Source organism: Hemicordylus capensis, chromosome 6, assembly GCF_027244095.1.
Source record: "Hemicordylus capensis ecotype Gifberg chromosome 6, rHemCap1.1.pri, whole genome shotgun sequence".
NCBI classification, from domain to species: Eukaryota; Metazoa; Chordata; class Lepidosauria; order Squamata; family Cordylidae; genus Hemicordylus; species Hemicordylus capensis.
Window position 1 is genome coordinate 153576035 of NC_069662.1, and position 25183 is coordinate 153601217.

Sequence of the window (25183 nt, forward strand, 5' to 3'; positions counted from 1 at the left end):
TTGCATCTTTAAATAAAATATGCAAAAAAAAAAAATTAAAGAAGGAGGAACTGCTTCATTTGGAACTCCACTTGGGTGATTAGTTTTGATGTGTTTTATCTGTGATTACTCCTGCACTCATGTAAAGTACAGGAGGGACCTCAATATTCATGGTGATTCCGTTCCATGGTTGTACCGCAGATACAGAAACCGCAAATATCGAGGCATTATTTCAATTGGGAATTGGGGGTTAGGTTCCGGGTCACCAGGAAAATGTGGGAAAATGCCAGTTTTGGTCCGGATTTGGGGAGGAAGTTCCTTACCATGTTTTGCTGCTCCCTCTGCATTGTACTGTGCCCCTGGAATGCCTGAAAATTGCTGTTGTGTTTTTTAATGGGAGGAATTTTGTTGTTCCGAGAAACAAAATGGTTTCCGGAAATGACCTGTGCAGTAATTTCCAGCCAACTCCGACTCCACGGATACACAAGGTCGACATGTTTTGTCCCCCACCCCCCAACTGCACCTATGCCGAGGTCTGGTGTCTTTTACCCGACCGCAGGTACACAAATCCATGGCTACCTATATTTCCCGTATCACCTGATACTGCAGTCATCAAGCAGTGAGCATGAATGTATGAATTATCCCTTGGTCTATAATGCAATGCTGCTACTTGGGCATTCTGGGAAAGAGTCAAAATGAAATCCTCTTTTGAAACATGATTATGACCATCGCCCATAGTTCACTTTCTCAGATCTGATCTTACAGACTGAATCTTGATAAGGAATTGCACATTTTGTATTGCAAAGAATTGTGATAGAAAGCTGGTTGTTTCATGACTTCTGAAACACATATTCTTTTGATTTTATTTCAGAGTGTTATGAATATGATGCATGTTATTAGCATCCCATATTCCTTAATGAAAGTGAATCCACTTTCATGGATACAGAAGGTCTGCCAATACAAAGGTAAGCGTTACAAGTTGGGCTGTCAATCTGTCAATGAAAGTAGGCAATTAATCAGATGAATGAATATAATCTTAATTGAGTAACTGAATTTGCATATAGAGAAAAGAAATTCTGAAGCAGGAAGCATACTTTTTTCATTTGTAGATGCCTGCTATTTGCTATGATGCATGCAAGCATCATCTTCTGGAAGAGGCATTCCTTCCTACCTGAAATAAAAGGGGGAATGCCTCTTAAAATCATGCTTACTTTCTGTAGTACTCATTATAAAAATAATAATTGGGTGGTGGTGGGTGGAATCTGCTGCCCAGTTTATCTTAAAGTCTGCTAAAAAGCTATTTTACTCAATTACTCAGGTTCCAGTATGCAGACCCAACCTTAGGGCAGAGCAACCGGGGTGGTAGCCCCGGGCCCCACGTTTGGAGGGGCCCCGCTGTGCCAGCGAGCAGTGGGCAGCCTTGCAAACTGCCAGCACACTCAGCTCCTAGCAGTGGTGCACGTGGCAGCCGCTGCAGCTGCTCACCACCACCATGTGTGCTTGCCTGGGGGATGGGGGGTAAGCAAGCCCCGTGCCCCCTGTGTCTGATGCAGGGGGTGCGGCTTTGCTCTGAAACGGGGATGCACACTCCATTTCAGAGCAATACCGGCAGCGCTGCATTCACAGCCTGGTCGGGAGCTGTTGTCCTGGCAGGGAAATCAGCTCCCAGCCATGCTGCATATGCAGCACTGGCCAGCATCTGCTCTGAAATGGGGCAGGCCAGTATGCAGCGTGTCTTTGTATGCTGTGAAAGAGGGGGAGGGAGCATTATATTTAATGATGATCTACCGTTTTTAGGATGGTGGTGAGATTCAGAAACCGGGGCACTTTCTGTGCCTGTGGGAGTATTCCTTTACTTTCTTTCTGGAGTGGAGTCCATAAAACATGGAAGGCCCAGTCTCGGTTGCCAATCTCTGATAAACGCCCGATGTTCTGTAGTTAATATTGGGGTTTCCCCCTTATTTGTTGTTATCAGATTTGATTCTGATGGACACATCCCCAAGTTAAACAGTCTTTTCCATTCCCTCTCACCAGCAAAAGTTGCGTGTGTAAAATCCAGAGATATGCATTGGGCACTGGTAGCACATCGAGATCAACGGGATATCAACCTCTCCTCGCTCCGTATGCTAATAGTAGCGGATGGTGCCAATCCATGTAAGTGATTGCAATGGGAATTTAGTAGCACTCCCCATTCAAATAGCAGAACCCATGCCCTATTACAACTGCTTTTGAAAGCACCCTCGGTTTCCAAAATGGCTTGTGGGAGGCGAATTGACACAAGCTTGAAGCCCTCTTGTTTACAAAGAACTAGTTGTGCAGTTCCATAAATTCCAAGGCATTTGTCTATTTGTAGTTGAGCCATAGCCAATTTACTACTTTTTGGATGGCATCTAAATTCTTTTGGAACCTTCTGTTACAAGATCCTCTGTTTTTGTATTAGTTACGATGCTGCCGGCACACAGAATCCACGCAGAAGTCAATTTATTTTATTTGTTTTTACTCTAGGGTCTATTTCTTCTTGTGATGCGTTTCTCAACGTCTTCCAAAGCAAAGGCCTAAGACAAGAAGTCATCTGTCCTTGTGCCAGTTCACCAGAAGCCCTCACTGTGGCTATTAGAAGGTACTGTACTGTATTGTACTGTATTTACATTTAAAATGAGCAGTATTGGAGATGGTGTAATTGCATACTTGATTGCTGTCTGAAAATTGAATAAGTTGGGGAACCTGCACACATTGGACTTATAGCAGGCCTTTGGATCAAAGTCTTTTTATTATTTTATTTCTTTGTATTATTTTCTTTTTTAAAAGTCAAAAGAGTTTTAGTACCTCTCATTGCTTTCTATCAAACCATAATTTAAAGTGAGACATTTCTGTCCCTTCGAATTTAATATCAGATTTAACTTTCTGTACCCCAATTTTTTTCAGAGGCTTAAAACTTTTCAAGTTTAAACATGTTGAAGGAGAATATGCATGACTATGTACTAAAATACTCGGATTTGCTTTGGTAGCATTCAAGGTTACTGCTAAAAGATCATGATGTGTTTGTTATTATCTCACACGTACCCCGACCATATGCGTGCCGATGCCGAGTGGGTGCCACGTCGAGGAAAGCAGTGGCATGGGAACGAGCAGATAAGGAGCTCCTTACCAGCTCCTTAAGGGAACCGCTCCCCGCCCTATCGATCTGGCTATCAAACCAGTTCGGCACTTCCCAGAGGAGGCACCAAACTGGTTCATGCACAACCCTGTTTATAACCATGTTGTGATAAAGGACACAGAACATGTTTTGTTGGGGGGTTTTAAGTATGGGGCTGTGTTCCGTTTCCACGGTAATCTTATGAGCAGCCTGATGCTTGTGGAAGAGCAGAGAGTCAGTTATTCTATCTATCTATCTATCTATCTATCTATCTATCTATCTATCTATCTATCTATCTATCTTTCATGTTTATATACTGCCTGATATATATCCCTAGGCAGTGTACATAATCCAAATTACACTATAAAAAATAAAATAAAAACCTATAAAAGTAAATGTGCTGGAGGTGGAGCAGTGCTTGATGCAAAGAAAAATTAGGGAGGTGATATGCATAGATAAATTAAAACCCAGTGTAAATGGTAAGGAAGAGCTTAAAGAGTCTGTGAAATATATTGGTTACTAAAGGATGTGGAATGAAATGGAGAGTTGGAGACTGTGAAGTTGGTTGTTAAGGGGTGTGTGGCGAAATGTAGATAACACAGCTGCATGTCTCTGAATGGCTCCCTGCTTCCCTTTTCTCCCCTTCCTAACCTATTTGCTAATTAAGAAATTGCTGTCCAGTTGTGTGTAATTATAGGAGAATAATATAAGATTGTGATCCACATAAGGAGGAGGAAGAACACTGAGGCTGACATATAGACGTCGAAACATTTGTTTGTTTTTACAATGGACTGATATTTGTGTTTTTCAACGCAATAAGCGAAGGTCCTGAAGGAGAAAATAAAAACAATTAAAACACTTTTAACAGAATAAACACAATTAAAAACAATTCACAGAATAAAACAATTCAGACAATTTCACCGAGTAAAACAATTAAACAGGTTGAAATTAGTTTTAATTAAAAGCCTGAGAAAACAGGTGTGTCTTAAGGGTATTTTAAAAAGCAGTCAGGGACGGAGAAGCTCTTATTTTGACAGGGAGTGCATTCCAAAGCCCTGGGGCAGCCACAGAGAAGGCCTGGCTCTGAGTCACCACCAGACAAACTGTAACCGGACCTCCCCAGATGATCTTAGTAGGCAGTAGGGTTCATGACAAAGAAGGCGCTCTCTTAAGTACGCTGGACCTAAGCCATTCAGGGCTTTATAGGGAACCATATTACCTATACAGCTGATTAATAGTGTGCTTGAGCCTTCCTCTGAAATGATAGGAATGACAGGTGTCCATTTATTGGTATCTCATTAGTTATGCCTTAATACATGTTCAAAGTAGCCCATAGCTAATGCACGCTCTCGCTCCCTCCCTCTCCCTCCCTCCCTCCCTCCCTCCCTCCCTCCCTCTCTCTCTCTCTCTCATGGTGTCACTTTTGGGGGCAGAAAAAAGCACCCTTTAGTATATTTTAATTACAAGTAATGGCCCCAGGCACTTTATTGTTGTTGCATTAAGTTAGGTATAAGCTAACCCTGTTTCTGCCCAGCATTTCAAGCAGAGCAAGAAATGTGATAATATTTAAAGACTACCCCTACAGGCAAGCACTTGCTATGGGTTGCAAACTACCACCTCTTTTCAGTATAGATCATAGAATTGTATTTATTATATTTGTAGCCTGTCCATCTTCCAAGGAACTCAGGGCAGCATGCAGGGTTCCCCCCCCGCCAGTTTTATCCTCACAGCAGCCCTGTGAAGTAGGTTAGACTGAGAGAAGGTGACTGACTCAAGGCCCCCCAGTGAGCTTTGTGACTGAGTGGGGAGAGTGGAGGCACCACCAAAGGAACACAAAGAAGCAACCTGCAGGTGCCCCACAAAATTCTTCATTGAACCTGACAAATTTCAGCTACATCTGTCCAGGGCTTAAACAAAGACATTTTTAGAAGGAGGGTAAAAGCAAACAACCTCACATTGGTGTAGAAGCAGCAGCAGAGGTGCTATATGTGGCTGTTTGGTATCAGCCTCCTTTTTGTTTCAGCCCTGGAAGTGCCTTTGAAAAAGATCCTAGCTATCTGGAATGTATTGAGTTCAATAAAGAATTCTGTGAAGCATCTGAGAGTTCTCTCCCCCGCCTCCCCCCCCCATCTTGTTGGGGATTTGAACCTGGGTCTCCCAAGGCTTAGTCTAACCACTACCTTGGCAGTCATCTGGTTCAACCCCGGAATGTCTTAAGGTCTGACTGCATTACATGGGAGCATCAAAAATGACCAACAGTGGCATCTCTGTGGCAGAGTCATGCCACTAAGAGAGTTGTCATTTCCTCTCTCTCATGCTTTTAAACTTTAGCTTCAAACTAAGGTGCAAGGTAGAAGGAATAAGGTAAAGGACACCATGCAAAAGTAAATACTCAAAGACCATAAAGATTGCTAATGGTGGTGGCAATATTGCTAATACTAGAAAATCGTCCAAAACTCTGTGTAGAGGAAAGAAGGCAAGACATATGTATCCATGAAACTAATTCAAGATGCTATATTGTGATGAAAACATATCAATCAAGAATCTGGAAAGCTAGAGCAAATACCAATGGTATAACAAATAGTTCTGCACATGCATAAACCCAAACGTTTAAACTCTAATAATAAATGAGTAACTATAACCAAAATGAGTGTACATATGAACAACCACATGAATATACTGCAAATAATGTATATAACAGCAGCTAGTGTATAACAGCAGCTAAAGGCCGTGTCAACCTTGATTAGAGAGGTTGGGGGATGAAGAATTCACCATCTTGACCCACCCAGCCTCCCACTTCCAATCTCTTTTTTCACTCACTCCCCTTTCCTCCCTAGCTTCTGTCACCTTCTTGCTTCCATCACTAGTTACCTATATTTATATATGTGTTGCCCATGCAAACATGGCTGTACTCTTGCAGGCCAACAGATGACAGCAATCAGCCACCAGGTAGAGGGGTCCTGTCCATGCACGGTCTTACCTATGGAGTCATTAGAGTGGATTCTGAAGAAAAGCTTTCTGTTTTAACGGTGCAAGATGTTGGATTGGTGATGCCGGGAGGTAAGATTTCGCACAGCTTATTCTGGAAAATGCAAAGTGATTGCTATGTTAAACAAGTTGATGTGTGTCTAAAATCAGAACTGGTTAGTGCAGCAAACATAATTTCAAATTAGTTGTCATTTTCTTAAGGAAAAATTGGAATTGTATTTTGCATGGAAATTCTGGGCAATCTGAAAAACTAGGTTTAAATTACTCAAGCAATATGTCCGTGTAAGGGTAAGAGCAAACATTTGTGTGTGTGTGTGTGTGTATGTGTGTGTGTGTGTGTGAACTTACTTATCATATTTATATACTGCCTGAGAATAAAAACAATTAAAAACAATTCATGGAGTAGAACAATTAAAACAATCTCACAGAGTAATGCAATTAAACAGTTTAAAATTGGTTTTAATTAAAAGCCTGAAAAAACAGGTGTGTCTTAAGGGTCTTTTAAAAAGCAATCAGAGATGGAGAAGCTCTTATTTTGACAAGGAGTGTATTCCAAAGCCCTGGGGAAGCCACAGAAAAGGCCCAGCCCTGAGTCACCACCAGATGAGCTCACAGCAACCATAACCAGACCTCCCATATGATATTAATAGGCAGCAGGGTTCATGACAAAGAAGGCAGTATCTTAAGTACCCAGGACCTAGGCTCTTCAGGGCTTTATAGGTAATCTCACCTTGGGATTGTTTTAATGAAAGGCGGAATATAAATTTAACAATAAATGCATACATACATACATAAAATAATGACCAGTGCTTTATATTTCACTTGGAAACATATCAGCAGCCTGTGCAATTCTTTCAGAATTGATGTTATGTGGTCCCTTTGGGTTATCCCAGAGACTAACCTGGCTGACGCATTCTGTACCAGTTGTAGTTTCCAAACAATGCACAAAGGCAGCCCCACATAGAGTTCATTACAGTAGTCAAGCCTAGAGGTTACCAGCATAGGTACTACTGTTCTAAAGTAATTTACCTACAGCAATGGGCATAGCTGACATATCAGCCTAATTTGATAAAACACGTTCCTGGCCACTGCCTCAACCTGAAAAATCAGAGAGAGTTTTGAATCCAGGAGCACTCCCAAGCTACATACTTCTTCTCGGGCGGGGAGTGTAACCCCATCAAGAATGGGCAGATCTTAAACCATTGTTCAGGTCTTGACCCCCCACAATCTGTACCTCCGTCTACCTTGGATTCAATTTCAATTTGTTATTTATTTATTTTATTTATTAGATTTATATACTGCCCTTCTGATACGGCTCAGGGCAGTTCACAACATGATAAAAACAATTATCCCTCATTCAGCCCATGACTGCCTCCAGGCAGGCATTTTGGGAAGTTGTGCTATCTCCTGATGAAGTTGATAGCGAGAAATAGTTTTGGGTGTCATTAACATATTGATAATACCCTGCACCAAATCGCCTGATGATCTGTCACAGCAGTTTCATATGGATGATAGAGAGCATTGGAGACAGTATGGACCCTTAGTGGAACTTCATACAGTAACTCTCGCTTTGCAGAGCAACAGTCTCCAAGTGACACCATTGGGAATCTACCTGAGGGGTAGGAATGGAACCACTGGAACAGTGCCACATAATCCTAACTCCCTCAGGCAACTCAGAAGGATACCACACCAAGAGATCTAAAAGGATCAGCAAAATCACACTCCCTCAGTTAATATCTAATTGGAGATCATCCATCAAGCCTACAAAGGGAGCCTAAGCCCATAGCCCGCATGGAAGCCAGTTTGGAATGGGTCTAGATAATCAGTTTCCTCCCAGGACTGTTTGGAGCGGAGAGGCCACCACCTTCTCAGTCACTTGCCCAACCGTGGGAGATTAGAGAAGGGCCTCTAGTTGCCTAACTCTGAGGGGTGCAATGTAGTTTTTTTCAAGTGTGGTCTAATGATAACCTCCTTAAGACGAGGCATCCTATCCTCCCTCAGAGATCCACTTATGATGTTTACCAGACCCTCTCCAGCAAGATGGTTGTTAGATAAAATAAGCCAAATTGGGCAAAAGTCAAGAGAGCACGTGGTAGGACGCAGTTTGAAACAACCTGTCCACATCCTCAGGAGTCATAAACTAGTCCAGTCTGACCACATAAGAGGAGTTGCTGGATACCTCCATAACAGACTCTACTCTAATTGTAGCATCCGGCTTGAAATTGTGGAAATTTTGTCCACAAATAAATCATTAAAAGTGTCAAAGCGGGTGGTTTGGAGGGGGCTTATACTAGCCTTTTCACAACCCTAGACAACTCCACTGGATGTGAACTTGTGGGTGAAATGAGGGCAGAAAAGAATGGCTTCTTTGCCATGCATATTGCCAGAGAATAGATCTTCAGATGTGCACTATGTTGTAACCTGTCAGATTCAAGTCAAGTCTTTCTCCATTTGCACTCTAGTCGTTTGCTTCCCTGCTTCAACTCTTGTAATTCTTCCAAATAAAAGTAAAGTGTGCCATCAAGTCAATTTTGACTCCTGGCACCTACAGAACCCTGTGGTTTTCTTTGGTAGAATACAGGAGAGGTTTACCATTGCCTCCTCCCGCGCAGTATGAGATGATGCCTTTCAGCATCTTCCTATATCACAGCTACCCGATATAGTCTGGGAAACATACCAGCGGGGATTCAAACTGGCAGCCTTCTGCTTGTTAGTCAAGCATTTCCCTACTGCGCCACTTAAGGTGACTACAATTCTTCCAAATATCACGGGGCTAATTTTGAAGCAGGTCGGAGAGGCCTATTGTGTCTACTGCTCTAGTGAGTTTGCTGTTCCAAGTTTGCACCAGAGCACTGACAGAATCATCAGCCTATAATATATTATTCTTATATTTAAGAATGGGCGTCCCAGAACATCTCTTTGTTCTCATGAGAAACCTATACACAGGGCAGGAAGCCGCAGTCCAGATGGAACACGGTGAAAGAGACTGATTCCAGATCGGCAAAGGAGTAAGACAAGGCTGTATACTTTCTCCCTTTTTATTCAATTTATATGCTGAACATATACTGGGAGAAGCTGGATTGGAAGAAGATGAGCGTGGCTTTAAAACTGGAGGAAGAAACATCAATAACCTGCGCTATGCTGAGGACACCACTCTGATAGCTGAGAATGCGGATGATCTGCAAGCTCTAGTAATGAAAGTCAAGGAGCACAGTGAAAAAATGGGACTATGACCGAATGTCAAGAAGACTAAACTAATGATATTGGGTACATCAATCAGCCTCAGAATTGATAATGAAGACATTGAAGTGGTGGATAGCTTCTGCCTTTTAGGATCGACCGTCAATAGTAAACGATCCAGCAGTCAAAAAATACGCCGCAGACTAGCACTTGGTAGGGTTGCAATGAAGGCCTTGGAAAGGATATTTAGATGCCATGACGTGTCTACATCTACAAAGATTAGAATCGTTCGGACAATGGTTTTCCCTGTGACACTCTATGGTTGCGGAAGCTGGACCTTGAAGAAGCAAGCTAGAAAAAGCATTGATGCTTTTGAACTTTGGTGCTGGAGAAGACTTTGAGGATACCATGGACAGCCAGGAAAACAAAGAAATGGATCATAGAACAAATCAATCCAGAATTTTCATTCGAGGCACAAATGACCAGGCTCAAACTCTCATACTTCAGACACGTTATGCAAAGACACATCTCCCTTGACAAGTGCATAATGCTGGGAAAAATTGACGGAAAGAGAAGAAGAGGACGACCAGCAGCAAGGTGGATGGACTCGATTATGACAGCAATGAATGCACCACTGAGAGACCTTAAAGGCCAAGTTGAAGACAGATCATCCTGGAGAGAATCTATCTATGTGGTTGCTAAGAGTCAACACTGACTTGACAGCACTTAATCAATCAATCAATATTTAAGAATAAGTTCAAATAATTCTGTCTGTTTAAAAAGCAACATGGGATTGGTTCAAACAATATGGCCAGCAAAACACAAATGAGTTAACCACAGTGAATTCAGATAATATGGTACAGTCAACACTTAGGTAATAGGGGATCTAGCATGTACATCCAAATACCATATATACTCGAGTATAAGCTGAATTTTTCAGCACCCAAAATGTGCTGAAAAAATCAGCCTCGGCTTATACTCGAGTCATCTATCTGCCCGTGCTAAAATGTCCCCCTGTAATAAAGTACATACTTATTGAAACTCACCAGTAGCTGCTGCATTTCCCACCCTAGGCTTATACTCAAGTCAATCAGTTTTTTTGGTTTCTTAGGTAAAATTAGGTACCTCGGCTTATATTCGGATCGGCTTATACTCGAGTATATACGGTATATGCAAAAGCATTTCTGTTAAATGAGCAGACTCAAACTAGTTTCAGTCAGACCTTTTGAATTCCAAACTAACAGAGGAGAAACTGCAGGATATCACTTTAAAAATAAAAAAATAAGTTAATAAATAAGAACTGGTTCAAATTATACAGTTGCAGCACATGTGAAGAAGAAAGGGGCCCGCCAAGAGAGCACCCATTGGAAAGTCCTCCATGGATGCCCCAGTGACTCTCCCAGCATGTCCCTTGAATACATGTGGCAGCTATCCATTTGAATGGCCCCTTAATGGATGCTCCAACATGTGAACAGGAAGGAAGTGCTCAAAGAGGGCATCTCTTGGGACATCCTTCACAGATGTCCTGGCACCTTCTTGGAGCGTCCCTTGCCACCATGCACACAGTCAAGGGGTCATGATGCCCATGATTCATAGACACGCAGTTGTCCAAATAATGCCAGCTCCTTTCAAGGTTGTGTTTCAAGCCCTGCTGCAGTTTGCTACTTTCTCCTCCGCCATCCCTCAACTGAACATGTGTAGACAATTATTAAAAATAATGATGGCCTAGGCAGGTTGTGATAACTTTCAGTCTGATGCCCTGAGTCTGAACTTCCAAATGTGACATGAAGCTTTAATTCGTTTGATGCAGGGCCAGGTTTTTCCATGGAAGACTCTCTAATAAATTATACCTAAATTAAACCCTCCTTTCCTTATTGTCTTCTGTATTTTAAAATGGTTTGGCAAGTAGAATGTTTCTTCCTAAGAATGGTGAAAAGTTTGGTGTTTTTCTTTCTAAGTGTGTATGTGTGTATAATTTTGCAGTCTAACCTAATATAAAGCAGGATGCGGTCCTGTGCACCTTTCACAGAGGAGGAAAATGAACGTAAAGCTAGTGCTCTTTGCACTTATAAAGGCATTCTTCTTTCCCCGTCTCTGTGTCATGTTGGCTTCTTTCCCATTGCTAAACATTTGCTTGTCACGGGATTTACTGCAGGAGCAATCCATCAAGAGTCATATATGGCCTTCCTTTTATGCCCAAGATTGGAAATGGCAGGAGCCCTAGAAGAAACCTCTCGCATGGTCCAATAATCTACGTAGGAGTCAGAGTAGAGACTAGTTCTCGAATGCTTCTTTTCTTTTCTTGACACTGCTGTGTGAGAAAGGAAAACATCTCTAATTTTTACTGAGGGTGTATTTATTCTTCTGCTGCCTTCCATCTCCTTATAGCTTTAATATCTGAGTGACACAGGTGAAATGTTTTTCTTACGCTGAACAAATACTTAATGTGATTTTGCTTGAGGAATTATTTCTACAACTTCTCTCCTTGTTATCCTACTCAGAAAATCTGCATCCTTGTGAAAAGTGAAAATCCTTGACAAAAATTGTTGTCTCATATTAGTTACCCTGGCAACCTTTCTGAAAGCTGAACAAAAGCTGACATTTTTTTTAAAAAGCTAACCCAGACTATCCACAATTCCAAAGCTTGCAAGCCAGTGCAAGTCACCGGATCTTCACATCCACAGGACAAAATTATTTTTTAAAAGATGTGTTGCTTACTCTTGATGAAAATACAGTGGTCCCTCGACTTACAAACTACTCGACATAAGTATTTTTCGAGTTACAAACGGCAGTTTTAGATCCGGTTTTAGATTCGGTTTTTTCGACTTACAAATTTTTAGATGGGGTTTCCTCGACTTACAAATTTTACATGCGGTTTCCTTGACTTACGAATTTTACATGCGGTTTCCTTGACTTGCCTGCCTGTTTACTGCCTGTTTATTCTTGAAAAGAAATGTTCCTGTGCAGTTTGCAAGCCTTACTGGGGGTCTGGGTCTTTTTTCTAGGCTCCGGAACGCATTAATCCGTTCCCAATGCATTCCTATGGGAAACCACTTTTCGACTTATGAACTTTTCGACTTACAAATGTGCATTCGGAACGGATTAATTTCGTAAGTAGAGGGACCACTGTATTAAATCGACTTGAACATGCCTTTAGTTCTGTACTTCTGTTACCTATGTATGTGTTTGTAGCAGGCCACATTCCTTAAAAAGTCCTTGTTTTCTCTTAATAGCCATAATGTGTGCAGTGAAGCCAGATGGAGTTCCTCAGCTCTGTCGAACAGATGAAGTAGGTGAACTTTGCGTGTGTGCTATTGCAACAGGTACATCCTATTATGGACTATCTGGAATGACCAAAAACACATTTGAGGTGAGTTGGGGTTGAATGAGAGTGGTCCCTTCTCAGTGCTTCAAGTTCTGAAAGTGTTTTTTTGGATCAGGATAATTATTAGAAGCAATTATTCTGTTCGCCTTTGGCTTTTTCTGTTGTCATTAAAGATTGAAGTTGGAATGAGAGTCTCATTATGGCAAGCACTTTATTAACAGAATTGTAGTAAAACACAGGCCCACGTGTTGCACTGTGATGAGAGGGTGGAAGAAGGACTCCACCCTTGCAGAGAGACTGGAGAGTAGCTGCAGCTCCCTGCAGAAGTCCTTTTCACTACCAGAAATATGTCCCAGAGGGCTGCCTAGACCTCAGGAGCATATTTCTGGAAGTGGAAAGGGCTTTGACACAGAGCTGCAGCAACTCTCTAACCTCTCTACCAGGACAGAGCCCTTTCCCCACCCTCATATTGCTGTGCAACACATGGACCACTAAATCCTGCTTAAAATATTAAATATCTCATAGTAGAAAGTCAGACCATTGGTCCATCTACCTCACTACTGACTGAGCTACACAGATTGGCAGGCCTACAGGAAGGAGTATCAATCTTATCTCTAAATGCCAGGGAGGGAATTTGGAACCTTCTGTATGTAAGCATACAGCTGCTCTTCCCAGAGTGGCCCCAAACCCTAAGGGGAATATCTTACAGTGCTCACATGTAGTCTCCCATTCAAATGCAAACCAGGGCACACTCTGCTTAGCAAAAGGGACAGTTCATTCTTGCTACTAGGGATGTGCACGAACCAGTTCGAACGTCTGGCGGTTTGGCTGATTTGAAGGTGGGGGGGATATCTTTAAAGACAGGGGAGGGTGCTTTTACCCCTCCCACTGCATTTCCCCTGCCGGCGCTGCCTCTTAAAACAGTCTGGTGGGGTGGCAGCGTACCTCCTTGCTTCCCTGGTGCCTCCTCGGACCGGAAGTGCCACATCTGATCCAAGGAGGCACCAGAGCAGCAAGGAAGTATGCTGCCACCCCACCAGACTGTTTTAAGAGGCAGTGCCGGTGGGGGAAATGCGGTGGGAAGGGAAAGAGCACCCCCCCCTTCCTCAAAGATATCTCCCCGCTACTTTGAACCAGCAGGTGCCGGCTCTGTGCACCTATCACAAGCAAAGAATCGGGTTTGCTGCTGTTTAAGCCTCCACTTATATGTATGCTTTTATCTATATGCTTTAATATTATAAGCAAGAGTGCATAACTGACTGTGCGCGCTCCTTGGCCATTTAATGGCCCAGATATTGGTGTTCTGAAGGCAGATATGGTGCAGTTCTGCTGCTGAAGCTAAGCAGGTTCAGCCAGTAAATAAGACTGGTGCACACCATTTACTTAATGGATCCTTCTGTGGCTATGACTGTTATGTTGTAATTTCTTCAATACATCCTTTAACGCATTGTCAAACCATGTCCTAATAATATTCTGGGTAGGGGTGTGCACGGAACCGCCAAACTGCAGTCCGGCACTGGGGTGGGGGTTAGCTTTAAGAGCGGCGGGAGGATTTACTTACCTCTCCTGCCGCTTTCCCGCTCTGGTGCCATAATTGTAGGAGTAACTGGGGCGGCAGGATACCTCCCTGCCGCCCCTCCCCCGCTGCCGCTGTAAAAAACTCCCAGGAGTCCTCTGCACGTGCGCATGTCACAGAGACGTGAAGCTCGGGCGCAAAGGACTCCTGGGAGTTTTTTACAGTGGGGGAGGGGCGGCAGGGAGGTATCCTGCCGCCCCAATTACTCCTACAATTATGGCGCCAGAGCGGGAAAGCGGTGGGAGGGGTAAGTAAACCCTCCCGCCGCTCTTAAAGCTACCCCCCCACCCAAACTGGATCGCCCAGGTCCAGACCGGTCTGGACACCTTTACAATGGCCTCCGGACCGGTCCGGGCCCATCTCTAATTCTGGGTTTTAAGACTCAGCTACTCATCTCCACTGTATGACCAATATGTATGACTCCAGAAGTTGCTTTCTCTTACTTAATGTCATCTGCAGATGACATTTTTTGCTAGTAGGAAGAAACGGGGAGGGGAAGGCTTACACTTAGCTTGCTTCCCACCCACCTCCCTCCAACCTTTTGTCTTAACGGAGAGCAAACATGGAATTGTGTTTAGGATCTACCAACAGTCTAGCATTGTCCAAAGTGAACCCATCCCTAACTCCGTGTTTTTATCTATCTTTGTCCGTCCAGTTAGGGGTCTACTTTAGCATAGCACTCTGGGGCCCATCTGGCAGCAGGTCTTTTCCCCAACTTTCCAGATCAGGCAGAGGTCTTGCTCAGCTGGGGGCACCTAAGATTCCTTAAATGGACATGCCTGGAACAGACCTAGCATTCAAAGACTGTACAGTACCTCTTAGCCATGGAACCCAGTCTAGAATTTAAATGCCATTGTTAATAGAACATTGGAAGCCACTTATTCCTAGAGCTGCAGGGATATCCAGAGTGAATGTTCCCCAGAAACTGCAAGCTCATCACAACTCCTTCACTCTTTGATAACTCACAGTCTAGAAGCTCCAGCATGGAGATGACTTTGATCTCACCTACTGATAAAACAAAAACTGAAGTCCTGCACTTGTCTGTCTGTCTGTCTTACAGGTGTTCCCTATGACCAGTTCAGGTGCACCAATAAGTGAATACCCTTTTATAAGAACTGGTCTGCTGGGGTTTATTGGCCCCGGTGGACTCGTTTTTGTTGTGGGCAAAATGGATGGTCTGATGGTAGTCAGTGGACGAAGACACAATGCAGATGACATTGTAGCCACGGCATTGGCGGTGGAACCAATGAAGTTTGTCTACAGGGGAAGGTTTGCTTCATCTTTTGCATTTTTATCCTTAAATAGAGAGTTGGAAAATTCTTAATATATTAATTATATATGTTTCAACATCAACAAAGTCCTCGAAGCGATGTACGTAGAAAAGGTGTTGATTTCAGACTGCCTTTATGTAAAATGGAAAGTGGCCACTGCAAAAACAAAGCGAACCAGAGACAAATGCAACTTCCATTTGTTCCTGTTGGTCTGAATAAACATGAGGGCAGCAGAGGCTCTTTGCTGTCACACGGCTTTTAGGCATTTCTTGTTTTCTTGCATCTTTCAATAAATACACCATGTTTGCTTGTATAGAACAAAGACCTCTTCAGCAAAGGGCTGCATTTTACACTTGGAAGAGCTGAAACAAGCGAGCTTTTATAATAGCTGTTCTCCAGCGGCCGCCTATTTTAAACTTACGTAGGTGTTCAATGCAGCTGTCTTCCCCCCCCACCCCTTTCTTTCTAGAAAGAAATAAGAAATAAGAACTAGAACCCCAGTCTCCTCAATTGCATAACTAATGAATTATGAGTCACCAGAGGATAATGAAATGCAGGTTTCTCTGCACTTCCGATTCTGATGCAGTTCACTGTCTTGGTTTGCACATCCTACAGGATAGCAGTGTTTTCGGTGAGCGTCCTTCATGACGAGAGGATAGTTATTGTTGCCGAGCAGAGGCCTGATTCGACAGAGGAAGACAGTTTCCAGTGGATGAGCAGAGTGCTGCAGGTACCGTTGCATAAATCGTCCTTGGCAAGGCTGGATAAAAAATCTTAGTGGCCAACTGTGGTGGTATATTCTATCCCAGTTTTCTTCACAGTAAGGCCTGGAGGCCAGTGGCTTTCCTAAATGTGGCTCCCTGACTGTTTGTTAATTGGGCCTGTGTGACGCTCTGGCCAAAGCTGAATATTCTGCACAGTCCCCTGTTGCCATTAGGAGATGACCCTTCTAGCCGTGCTGGGCTGTGGTCTGCCCAGCGCCAGGGGGCTCCTTTAAGGGAAACAGAGTCCTCTTGAACCCCAGCGCCATCTTGGAAGGTGTGCACAGAGTGCTGGGAAGTGTAGCCCTTCCCAGTGCTTTCCTCCTAGAGTTCTTAAGAGAGGGCTCTGCCTCTCTTAAAGGGCCCTCCCAGCACTGAGAAAAGTGCAGTACTGTGCAGAGATCAGCACAGTGGGAAATGGCTTCCACACTGAGGGTTTTTTGTGCTTGAAAAATATTGAAGATCACTCTACTGGCCTCTTGGTTCCACTGGATCACAGGATGAGGAAAATGACTCAGAGTAGTCCCACTGAAATAAAAAGGACAAGTTGTTGTTGTTGTTAATTCGATTTCTGTTCATACAAATAATTTTTATTAATACAAGTTAGGTATTAACTTGTCCTTTTAATTTCAGTGGGACTACTTTGAGTCATTTTCCTCATATCAGCCACTGTTTCGAAACCTTTCCCCCCTCCTACTCAAGTGAGTCAAATATTCCTGCGTCCTGGTTATGCATCTGATGAAATGGGACCTACTTCATGAAAGTTCAACACAATTAAAACATTATTAATGAAAAGGGGAGAGGCAAGGAAAGTATTGCACTGTACTGGAACGCACGTTTCTTTCCCATCCCCTGGCCATATGGAAACGTTTACTGTCAAACCTGGTACTTAAAGCTCCTTTTTGCGTCTGATTTAGATGGCCAGTTTAGTAGTCTCTGTAGCAACATCTTTGGGAAGCAGGACACAAGTTAACGTTAGTTTTGTCTGTGAGAGTGACATTTTCTAGGTTAGCATTTCTGTCTCCCATGGATTTCTTCTGTAATCACCCCTGATAGAAACACTTGCTTAGCTGTGAAAATAGCATGGAGACTGCACTCTGTCATGACACATAGCAAATAGGCCCGCAACATGTCCTGGTGTGCTTCTTTAAATTTAATCTATATACAATTCCTTGGATAAGGCAAGGGATTGCTAAACAGCTTCCTACAGCCATGTGGTATATCCAACATGTAACGGAATGGTCAGTAGCTCCCTGCAGCTCTCCATGCTTGCATTAACTCCCACCTTTTCATTCCAATATTCCTAGGCTATAGACAGTATTCATCAAGTGGGGGTTTACTGCCTAGCACTGGTGCCAGCAAACACACTCCCAAAGACTCCTCTAGGTGGCATCCACTTATCGGAAACAAAGCAGCTTTTCCTTGAAGGAGCCCTACATCCCTGTAACGTGTTGATGTGTCCACACACCTGCGTAACAAACCTGCCTAAACCAAGACAAAAACAGCCAGGTGAGCTTAATAGCCCCATAGGGGATTTTTGATTTGACTGCCCTGTACATCCTCTGATTTCTGTATCTGTGTGTGCACGTGTGTGTGCGCTTATCCAACCACAGGAATATAAGTATTCTTTAGCCTTAGTCCTAGATGTTACATAAAGACAGTTCCAAGGAAATTTCATTTTTCCACTCAGCACCCCCAAAACAGCTGGCAGTTGTGAAGGGTTCCTTTCAACAGTCAAGAAGTCTGGATGGCATTGCCCTGATAATGGGGAAGAAGACACTGCTTGCCAGTGGGCGTCTTCCTTCAGGAATCTTGCTCAGCTTGTCTCCCCTGCTCCTCAAATGCTAGCTTAGCTTAGATAAAAGCCTGCTGGCCAGTGGTTGCGTCTTCCTTGTCAGGATGGCTTCCAAAAGCAAGCTTCTCCAGCTCTTCTCTGCCTTTAGTAGTCTCCAAAGTCAGAAAGTGGCTTATGTTCTCTAAAAAGCCTTTAGGGCTATTCGCACATTATGTTCAACAGTTGTACAATCTGTGTACAGAGTGCACAAGTATGGTTACTTGGATGTTATGCTGAACACAGGCACAGCAGAACACTTCCTCTCTAGATTTGAGAGGGCCTTTACTGAGGTTCACTTTTTAAATGGATGCAGGTACAACACCATATCTGAATAGGGCTCATTTAGCCAGGCTTTCGACCTGCTCTGTGTATAGAATGCACAAGTACGGGCCATTTAGTTGAAATTTCTCTGTCTTCCCCCCACCCCAGTGGTGGAAATATTTGTGTGTGTTTTGCGCTCTGCTAGTGAACAAGCATCAGCAAGTCATTGGGGCAGGGTGATTTCATGAGGGTGACTCCGTGAGGCGAGGTGAGGTCGCTTAGGCAACTGCAGGTTATTGGGGCCCCAGCAGGGTGGCACAATTCCAAACCCACCCACCCCCGTGCCACTGCCATCAAAGCAGATCTTTGAGCCTGATCTTACTCTTGCAAGCTTTCCAAGGAGTGCCTTTCATACTAATTGCAGAATTGGCAAGAAATACAGCAGAGCGGAGGAAGCTGCTGGCACCCCTAAGGAGCCACAATACCTTGGGCTGTCCTGCATTCTGGTCTGGCTCCTCAGTGACTGGCTTTCTCCCCAACTTCCTCCTCCACTCTCAGAGAGCTCCACTCACCAATATTTGGAGTCCCATCCTCTTGTGGTGCCCATTATGGCATAGCCTTGCCTTTTCAGAGAACTGTAAATACTGCCATCCAGTAGAGCCATCCTTTGGCCCCAAAGCCATAGGTGACTCCATGGGGTGCCCATTTCTCTTTAGGGTAATTACTCCTAGAAAAATCCATGCTGTCAAATAGGACCATCCTGGGCTACTGTGGTGAACAGGTGCATCTTCTGGGTCTATAATCTGGAACTAAGATGTATTCGGAAATCAACACAATAATCTCCACAAATCAAACTCTGGCCATGCAACAGGGGTTAATATATAAAGGACATCACTTTAGATGGAAGGAAGAAATGATTTGAATTCTTGAATGCAGAACTTGCACAAGTTTGTTTAATTGTATTTATAAATATATGTTTCTGGTGTACTGTAGAAATTGGCCCTGCCTCTGTGATGGTGGGGAATCTGGTATCTGGAAAAAGAATTGCTCAGGCAAGCGGCAGAGATTTGGGGCAAATAGAAGATAACGATCAAGCCAGAAAGGTAACGTGGAAAACCTCCATATGCATGGGCTAGGGCTTAACACAATTGCATACCGTATTTTACGGACTATAAGACGCTACGGACTATAAGACGCACCTTAATTTTAATCCAGTTTTGCAGAGTTTTAACTTATTAAACTGTTAAAACATATTTATCGAGGAAAAAAGTGAGTCCATAAAATACGGTAATTGCAGCATGATTATCTGCTGCAGAAACTGAAGTCCACTTGTATTTTATCTTCAAATCTAGGTTGCAATCTGCTTTGAACAAATACTGGAAAAGCAGCATATAAATATTTTAAATAAGTAAATCCTAAGAGCACTTACTAAGGAGCAAGTCCTAGAAATACTCCCCATCTAAAATGCTTTTGGATCTTGTTGGACGTGTGCCACATTAGCAGATCTCCTCTTTTAGCTGGAGTATTTCTTTTTAAAAGCTCATTTTTAAAAAATTGCATTCTTCAGGAGAATGTATTCTGTTGCTACTACAGTTCCAGGGCAAGATCTACACAGCATGTGAGACTTTGCTAAAGGTCTGTTCAGTGCCTGCATACTGCCTGGAACCCCATATAATACCACCTTGAGCTTCCTGGCAGGATATAAGTGTAATAAATAATGACCACCTTAGAATGTGACGGCTGTAAAATTCTTCTTATTTTGCTGGCTTACACCTTATGACAATGTGATGGTGCACATGCATCATCATGCACAGAATACAGCCTGTGAAGTGGCAGAATCCTGCACATGAAGGTAAAGTGCACATGGCTGGCTGGCCAGCAACTGGGAACCCACACATATTAGAACCTAAAGCATCTTTTCCACAAGTGTCCACTACATTCCCAGTGGACATGTAATATAGAAGCCACACATTGCACAGGCTGCTAGCTACTTGTGACACTTACAGAAGTGATGCAAAAATAAATGCATTGTGTCCTTCAGATTTGTGGGGTACATGCATATGTATGTTAAATATGGCTGGTATGGTTGTGATCAGTTTTAAAGTTGAGCTGATAATTCATAGCCCTTTGAAAATTTAATTTGACCTATGGTTTGAATATGTGTATTCTTGTTCAAATCCATATCAATACATGCAGACATATCTCCAAGTCTTCCAAACTGTTTAAGGCTCTTGGGACAAGAGAAGATTGTTCTGCTGATTGATGAACAAAATGGAGCATGGCAGTTTAGTTTAGTTTAGTTTAGTTTATTGATTTAGCTTTTGACTTCCAGGATGGCTAAGTTTATGCCTCCACGCTGATGTAAAGGAAAGGTTGTGCCGTCGAGTCAATGTTGACTCCTGGTGCCCACAGAGCCCTGTGGTTGTCTTTGGTAGAATACAGGAGGGGTTTACCATTGCCATCTCCCGCGCAGTGTAAGATGATGCCTTTCAGCATCTGCCCAGTATAGGAGTTTCCCATAGTCTGGGAAACATACCAGCGGGGATTTGAACTGGCAACCTCTGGCTTGCTAAGTCAAGTCATTTCCCCACTGCACCGTTAGGTGGCTCCACACTGATGTACAAAGGTCTCAGACTAGCAGCAGCGCAGTAGCAAATAAGAAAGGGCCAGTTCTCTCAAAAATGCTAAAAGAAATTCATTGGAATCTTGTAATTCTTTGTTTCTCTCCCCAGTTCCTTTTTCTCTCAGAAGTCTTGCAATGGAGGGCACAAACGACTCCAGACCATGTGCTTTACACACTACTAAACTGTAGGGTAAGAAACTCTTATGGTTTTATTTGCATTTTTGGGCTGCCCTTCTGCAAGTGTCTGGGGTATAAAAACATTGCTGTGCAGGTGGAATTAATTTCTCCATTTTAAAATAGCTTAAAATCTTGCAGAACTCCCCATTTCTCAGGAGGCTTCCACCTCAAATTATTTTATTAACCATTTTTATCCACTTATATCAAGTGCCAGCAAACATCCAGATATCTTCCATGGTTCTAGGAGAGATTTTACATTTTGGACAGGTGTTCTTTCTCTTTGAAATTAAAATAATAGGCCCTTGTTTTTCTACTTTTATTTTTCTGATCGCCTTGTGCCTGATAGACATCCCTTGTCAGAAGGGATCCCCTGCTATCCCTTATATCCCCATCTAACTTGCCAAAGAGGCACCTTTTTAATGTGGTGATTCTCTTTATTGAGCAGGGGGAGAGTAACTGGCCCTATCCACCCCTAGCACAGTGACTGTTGCTGGTGTCTATCTTCTGTTTCTTTTTAGAATGTGAGCCCTTTGGGGACAGGGATCCATCTTACTTATTTATTATTTCTCTGTGTAAACCACTTTGGAAACTTATGTTGAAAAGCGGTATATAACTATTTGTTGTTGCCATGTTAACATCTTGCTGTGTTATTGCTGCTTTTTGTTTGTGGAACTGCCCCCCCCCCGCTTTTCTTTGAAAAACATATTTTTAAATCTTTTTAAAAAGTTATTATTTTAAATAATTTAAATCAACCCATATCGCAGAGACAAAGGTATTTGCAGTACTTGCAGAACATGCTCTAACTTTGTGAATCTTCATGGAAACTGAGTTCCTGTTGCAGGAGCTTTTTGCACTTGGAATGCCTTTATTCTTTTCCCTGCCATATGATATGTTCCTAGTGGTGAGAAATCCAAGTTCTCCTGCTAGCTTGCCTAATAGGAGTCGCTGCTTGCTTTTGCTGGTGATGCTGTTAGAACTTATTCAGCAAAAACAAGTGGTGCAGACCTCCCAGGTCTATTATGCTTCCAGTATGCCATGTGCCAATAGTAGACAGTAATGAGTCCTTCAGGTTCTGATCTTACTAAATTCTGGGTTTTGTCTTTTTTGAAATTCACTTTGTACAGAAGTGGCACGGATCTCTTCGAAATGCCAAGTTAACGCTATCAACTACCCCAACTGTGCAATTATCATCTTCTCAGCTAACCCTTAATGAGGAGATTGTAAAAAATGCCTCATCCTTTCTTTGCGATTTATCTTCAGTCAGCAGTTTCCAAGCTTTCCCTCTCTGTATGATTGAGCCATTCAGTTCATAAAAGCAGCCGATGCATGATAATGGAATGTACTGCTTTTCCACTTGTAACGAATCCTTCACTTTGCAAGACAGATAGTTAAATAAATTTGAGAGTTGTGTGCGCAAGAGACACGTGTTGTGAATAAGAATTAGCTCCTTAGCAATCGGGATGGGTGGGTGTGTTTGCATTTGCAGTTGAGGCAATTAACGCGCTTCAGATGTTTAAAGGTAGTTAAGGCACCCTGTTGTTCCTGAACGTAAATTGAGGACCCCCTCCAATCTTGCATCCTCAGATATGTTTAGTTTTTAGAGTAGGTCAGAGCTATTCTGTGCCTCTGCATGAGTTGCAGTTCTGCTATGCTTATGCAGCCAAAGGGCTTGAGTGGTCCGTGACACCTGATACACAGGTGTGGCAAACTTTGCCATTCTGTGGAAGCTGATTGGAAGGAAACCCAGAGCAATGAAACATTCTGAGATGCAATGGGAATCCACCTTCATCACAGGAACCTTTTAAACTATTTAAAAATATTTTTCTCAGGGTCTACTGGCAGCTCTCTCATAGCACACTAGTGCATCCCAGCATGCACAGTCTGGGGATTATTGTCCTATCCCTTCCCTAGTACAATTGGTTAAGTCAAATATTTTCCATGCAAGCTCATCTTTTGTCCTACTTCATTCATTCCTTCAGCCACCTCCTAAAGCAATTCCCTTGCCAACTGGTTTTATTCCAGTGTGGAAATTAATAAAGGGAAACTTCCAGGAACACTCCTTTTAGCAGACATTCTTCTTTCTGTATATGCAGGCACTAAAGTATTGAGTAGGTACAATAAGAGAGTGTGATGCTGTGTGTTGGATGTGTGAATTCTGATAGGTGATGAGAGAGCTCCCTTAGTTTGGTTAAAACGACTTTTATTTTCGAAGTAGCTTTTAACCCAAGCCTGTTCTTAAATTCTGGCCCCGTCATTTTTATGAGTCTGTTTTTGAGAGCACAAGGGCACCTGAAGACACTCCTGGGTTACTCCCTTCTCTTTCCAGATTTTCCCTGGAAGTGGGGTAGGCTTCCTGAGAGGCCTCCAGAAATGTCATCTATAACTCCATTAAGTCATAGATGCCACCCATGTGCAGCACAATCTGAGGTCACCAGGAATCAGAGGGGAAAAGTCATTCCCATGGATCCTAATTACTATGAGGGCCAGGACTCATAGGCACTACATTTTCCTGTGGCTTATTGTGGCCACAACAGCAGCATGTATACGTAATGGTATCTGAGGCCTAATGGTGTCCCCATAGAGAATCTTTCCCGTCACTGCTGCTACCAGACACATTTAGATAGGAAAGGGAAGAGGGTGACAACAGCAGAAAAGACTCTGAGCCGGGTCTGACAATCAGTGAGGTTTGTGCAGTGAGGTTTGTGCAGCAGATTGGGGAGAGTGGGCTAAGCCCGCTCTCCCTGCACACGAGCAAGTGCGAGCCCTGGGCGGCCAGATCGGCCACCCACACGATTGCTGGCTCTGTGACGGAGCCGGCAGGGGCTAGGGGGAGCGGGGGCTGCGTGGCCCCCGGAAGCTCCAGTATGCCCTCCCCCGATGCTGGGGAGACCCCCAGAGCCGGGAGGCGGCTTTTCGCCTCCCCTCCAGGGGTCTACTCATGAGTAGCCGTGGTACGGAGCCACACCGCAGCTACTCACGATCTTGAAAAACGGGTTTGCGGAGCCTACGAGCCCGGTGGCTCCCACGATCAGGCAAAATTGGGCTAGGCACCCCTAGCCCGATTTTGCCTGATCGTGGGAATATCCCCTCTGTGTTGTGAAGCCAGGCTTGAACTTAAAAGGGTTTGGGCCCAATTCATAATAGCTTGTGGGGAGGTGAACATTTGGTTCACCTTTCTGAGCCATGGCTTTATTGCAGATTCTGTTATTTATGAGCCCCTGGTGGTGCAGTGGTAAAACTGCCGCCCTGTAACCAGAAGGTTACAAGTTCGATCCTGACCAGGGGCTCAAGGTTGACTCAGCCTTCCATCCTTCCGAGGTCGCTAAAATGAGTACCCAGAATGTTGGGGGCAATATGCTAAATCATTGTAAACCGCTTAGAGAGCTCCGGCTATAGAGCGGTATATAAATGTAAGTGCTATTGCTATTGCTGCTATTGCTATTTACTCATGCCCTATTGACTTAAAGACTATGGAGCATACACTGCTTTGTTTCTGGTGGAAATTTGTTAGAAGTATGGCATTTACATCATTGATCCATTTTGGGAGGCTAAGGTCTGAACTCAGTTTGTTAATAAAAACCTTTACCTTTTTAAAAGGTTCTGAAGTTTTCTTTTGCCTCTCTCTCAATACAGGGAACAATAGCAAACTCTCTGACATGTGTTCAGCTACATAAACGAGCTGAGAAGATAGCAGTTATGTTGGTGGAAAGGGGGCACCTACAAGATGGCGACCATGTTGCTTTGGTCTACCCACCAGGTAAAGAACACCAACATGCTTTCAGTGGTGACGTTAAAGATTTTGAGTGTGTTTTAAGCCTTATATGATTGCAAATGTGATCTTCAGCTAGGTAGCTGAAGGTTAGGTCAATATGATGGCCAACATGCTGCACAGTGGAACACCAGCACGTTCGACCCACAAGAGCTGCTGCGCCGTCAGTTCCGAAATGACTTGAAACTGTGTGTAGGCACTTGCATTGCACTAGTTCTGTGGGAAGTGCCTGTGTAGCATTTCAAATAGTTGTACACCTGCCTGCCTCTGCAACACGCCCTCTCCAGGTCTCCTTTTCATGTG

The 25183-nt window shown here is 43.4% G+C and overlaps 1 protein-coding gene across 10 annotated transcripts in view; it reads left to right on the top strand.

Annotated features, from left to right (window-relative positions):
- The window catches only part of DIP2C (disco interacting protein 2 homolog C), a 415907-nt gene that overhangs the window by 350128 nt on the left and 40596 nt on the right, over positions 1-25183 (top strand). For all 10 annotated transcript variants that reach the window (XM_053260637.1, XM_053260645.1, XM_053260642.1 and 7 more), the window contains 11 exons: positions 851-944; positions 2014-2133; positions 2485-2599; positions 6036-6175; positions 12517-12653; positions 15245-15453; positions 16071-16185; positions 17524-17725; positions 19305-19414; positions 21044-21124; positions 24745-24868. In XM_053260637.1, the coding sequence (XP_053116612.1) occupies positions 851-944; positions 2014-2133; positions 2485-2599; positions 6036-6175; positions 12517-12653; positions 15245-15453; positions 16071-16185; positions 17524-17725; positions 19305-19414; positions 21044-21124; positions 24745-24868 (1447 nt within the window). The remainder of the gene's footprint in view (positions 1-850; positions 945-2013; positions 2134-2484; positions 2600-6035; positions 6176-12516; positions 12654-15244; positions 15454-16070; positions 16186-17523; positions 17726-19304; positions 19415-21043; positions 21125-24744; positions 24869-25183) is intronic.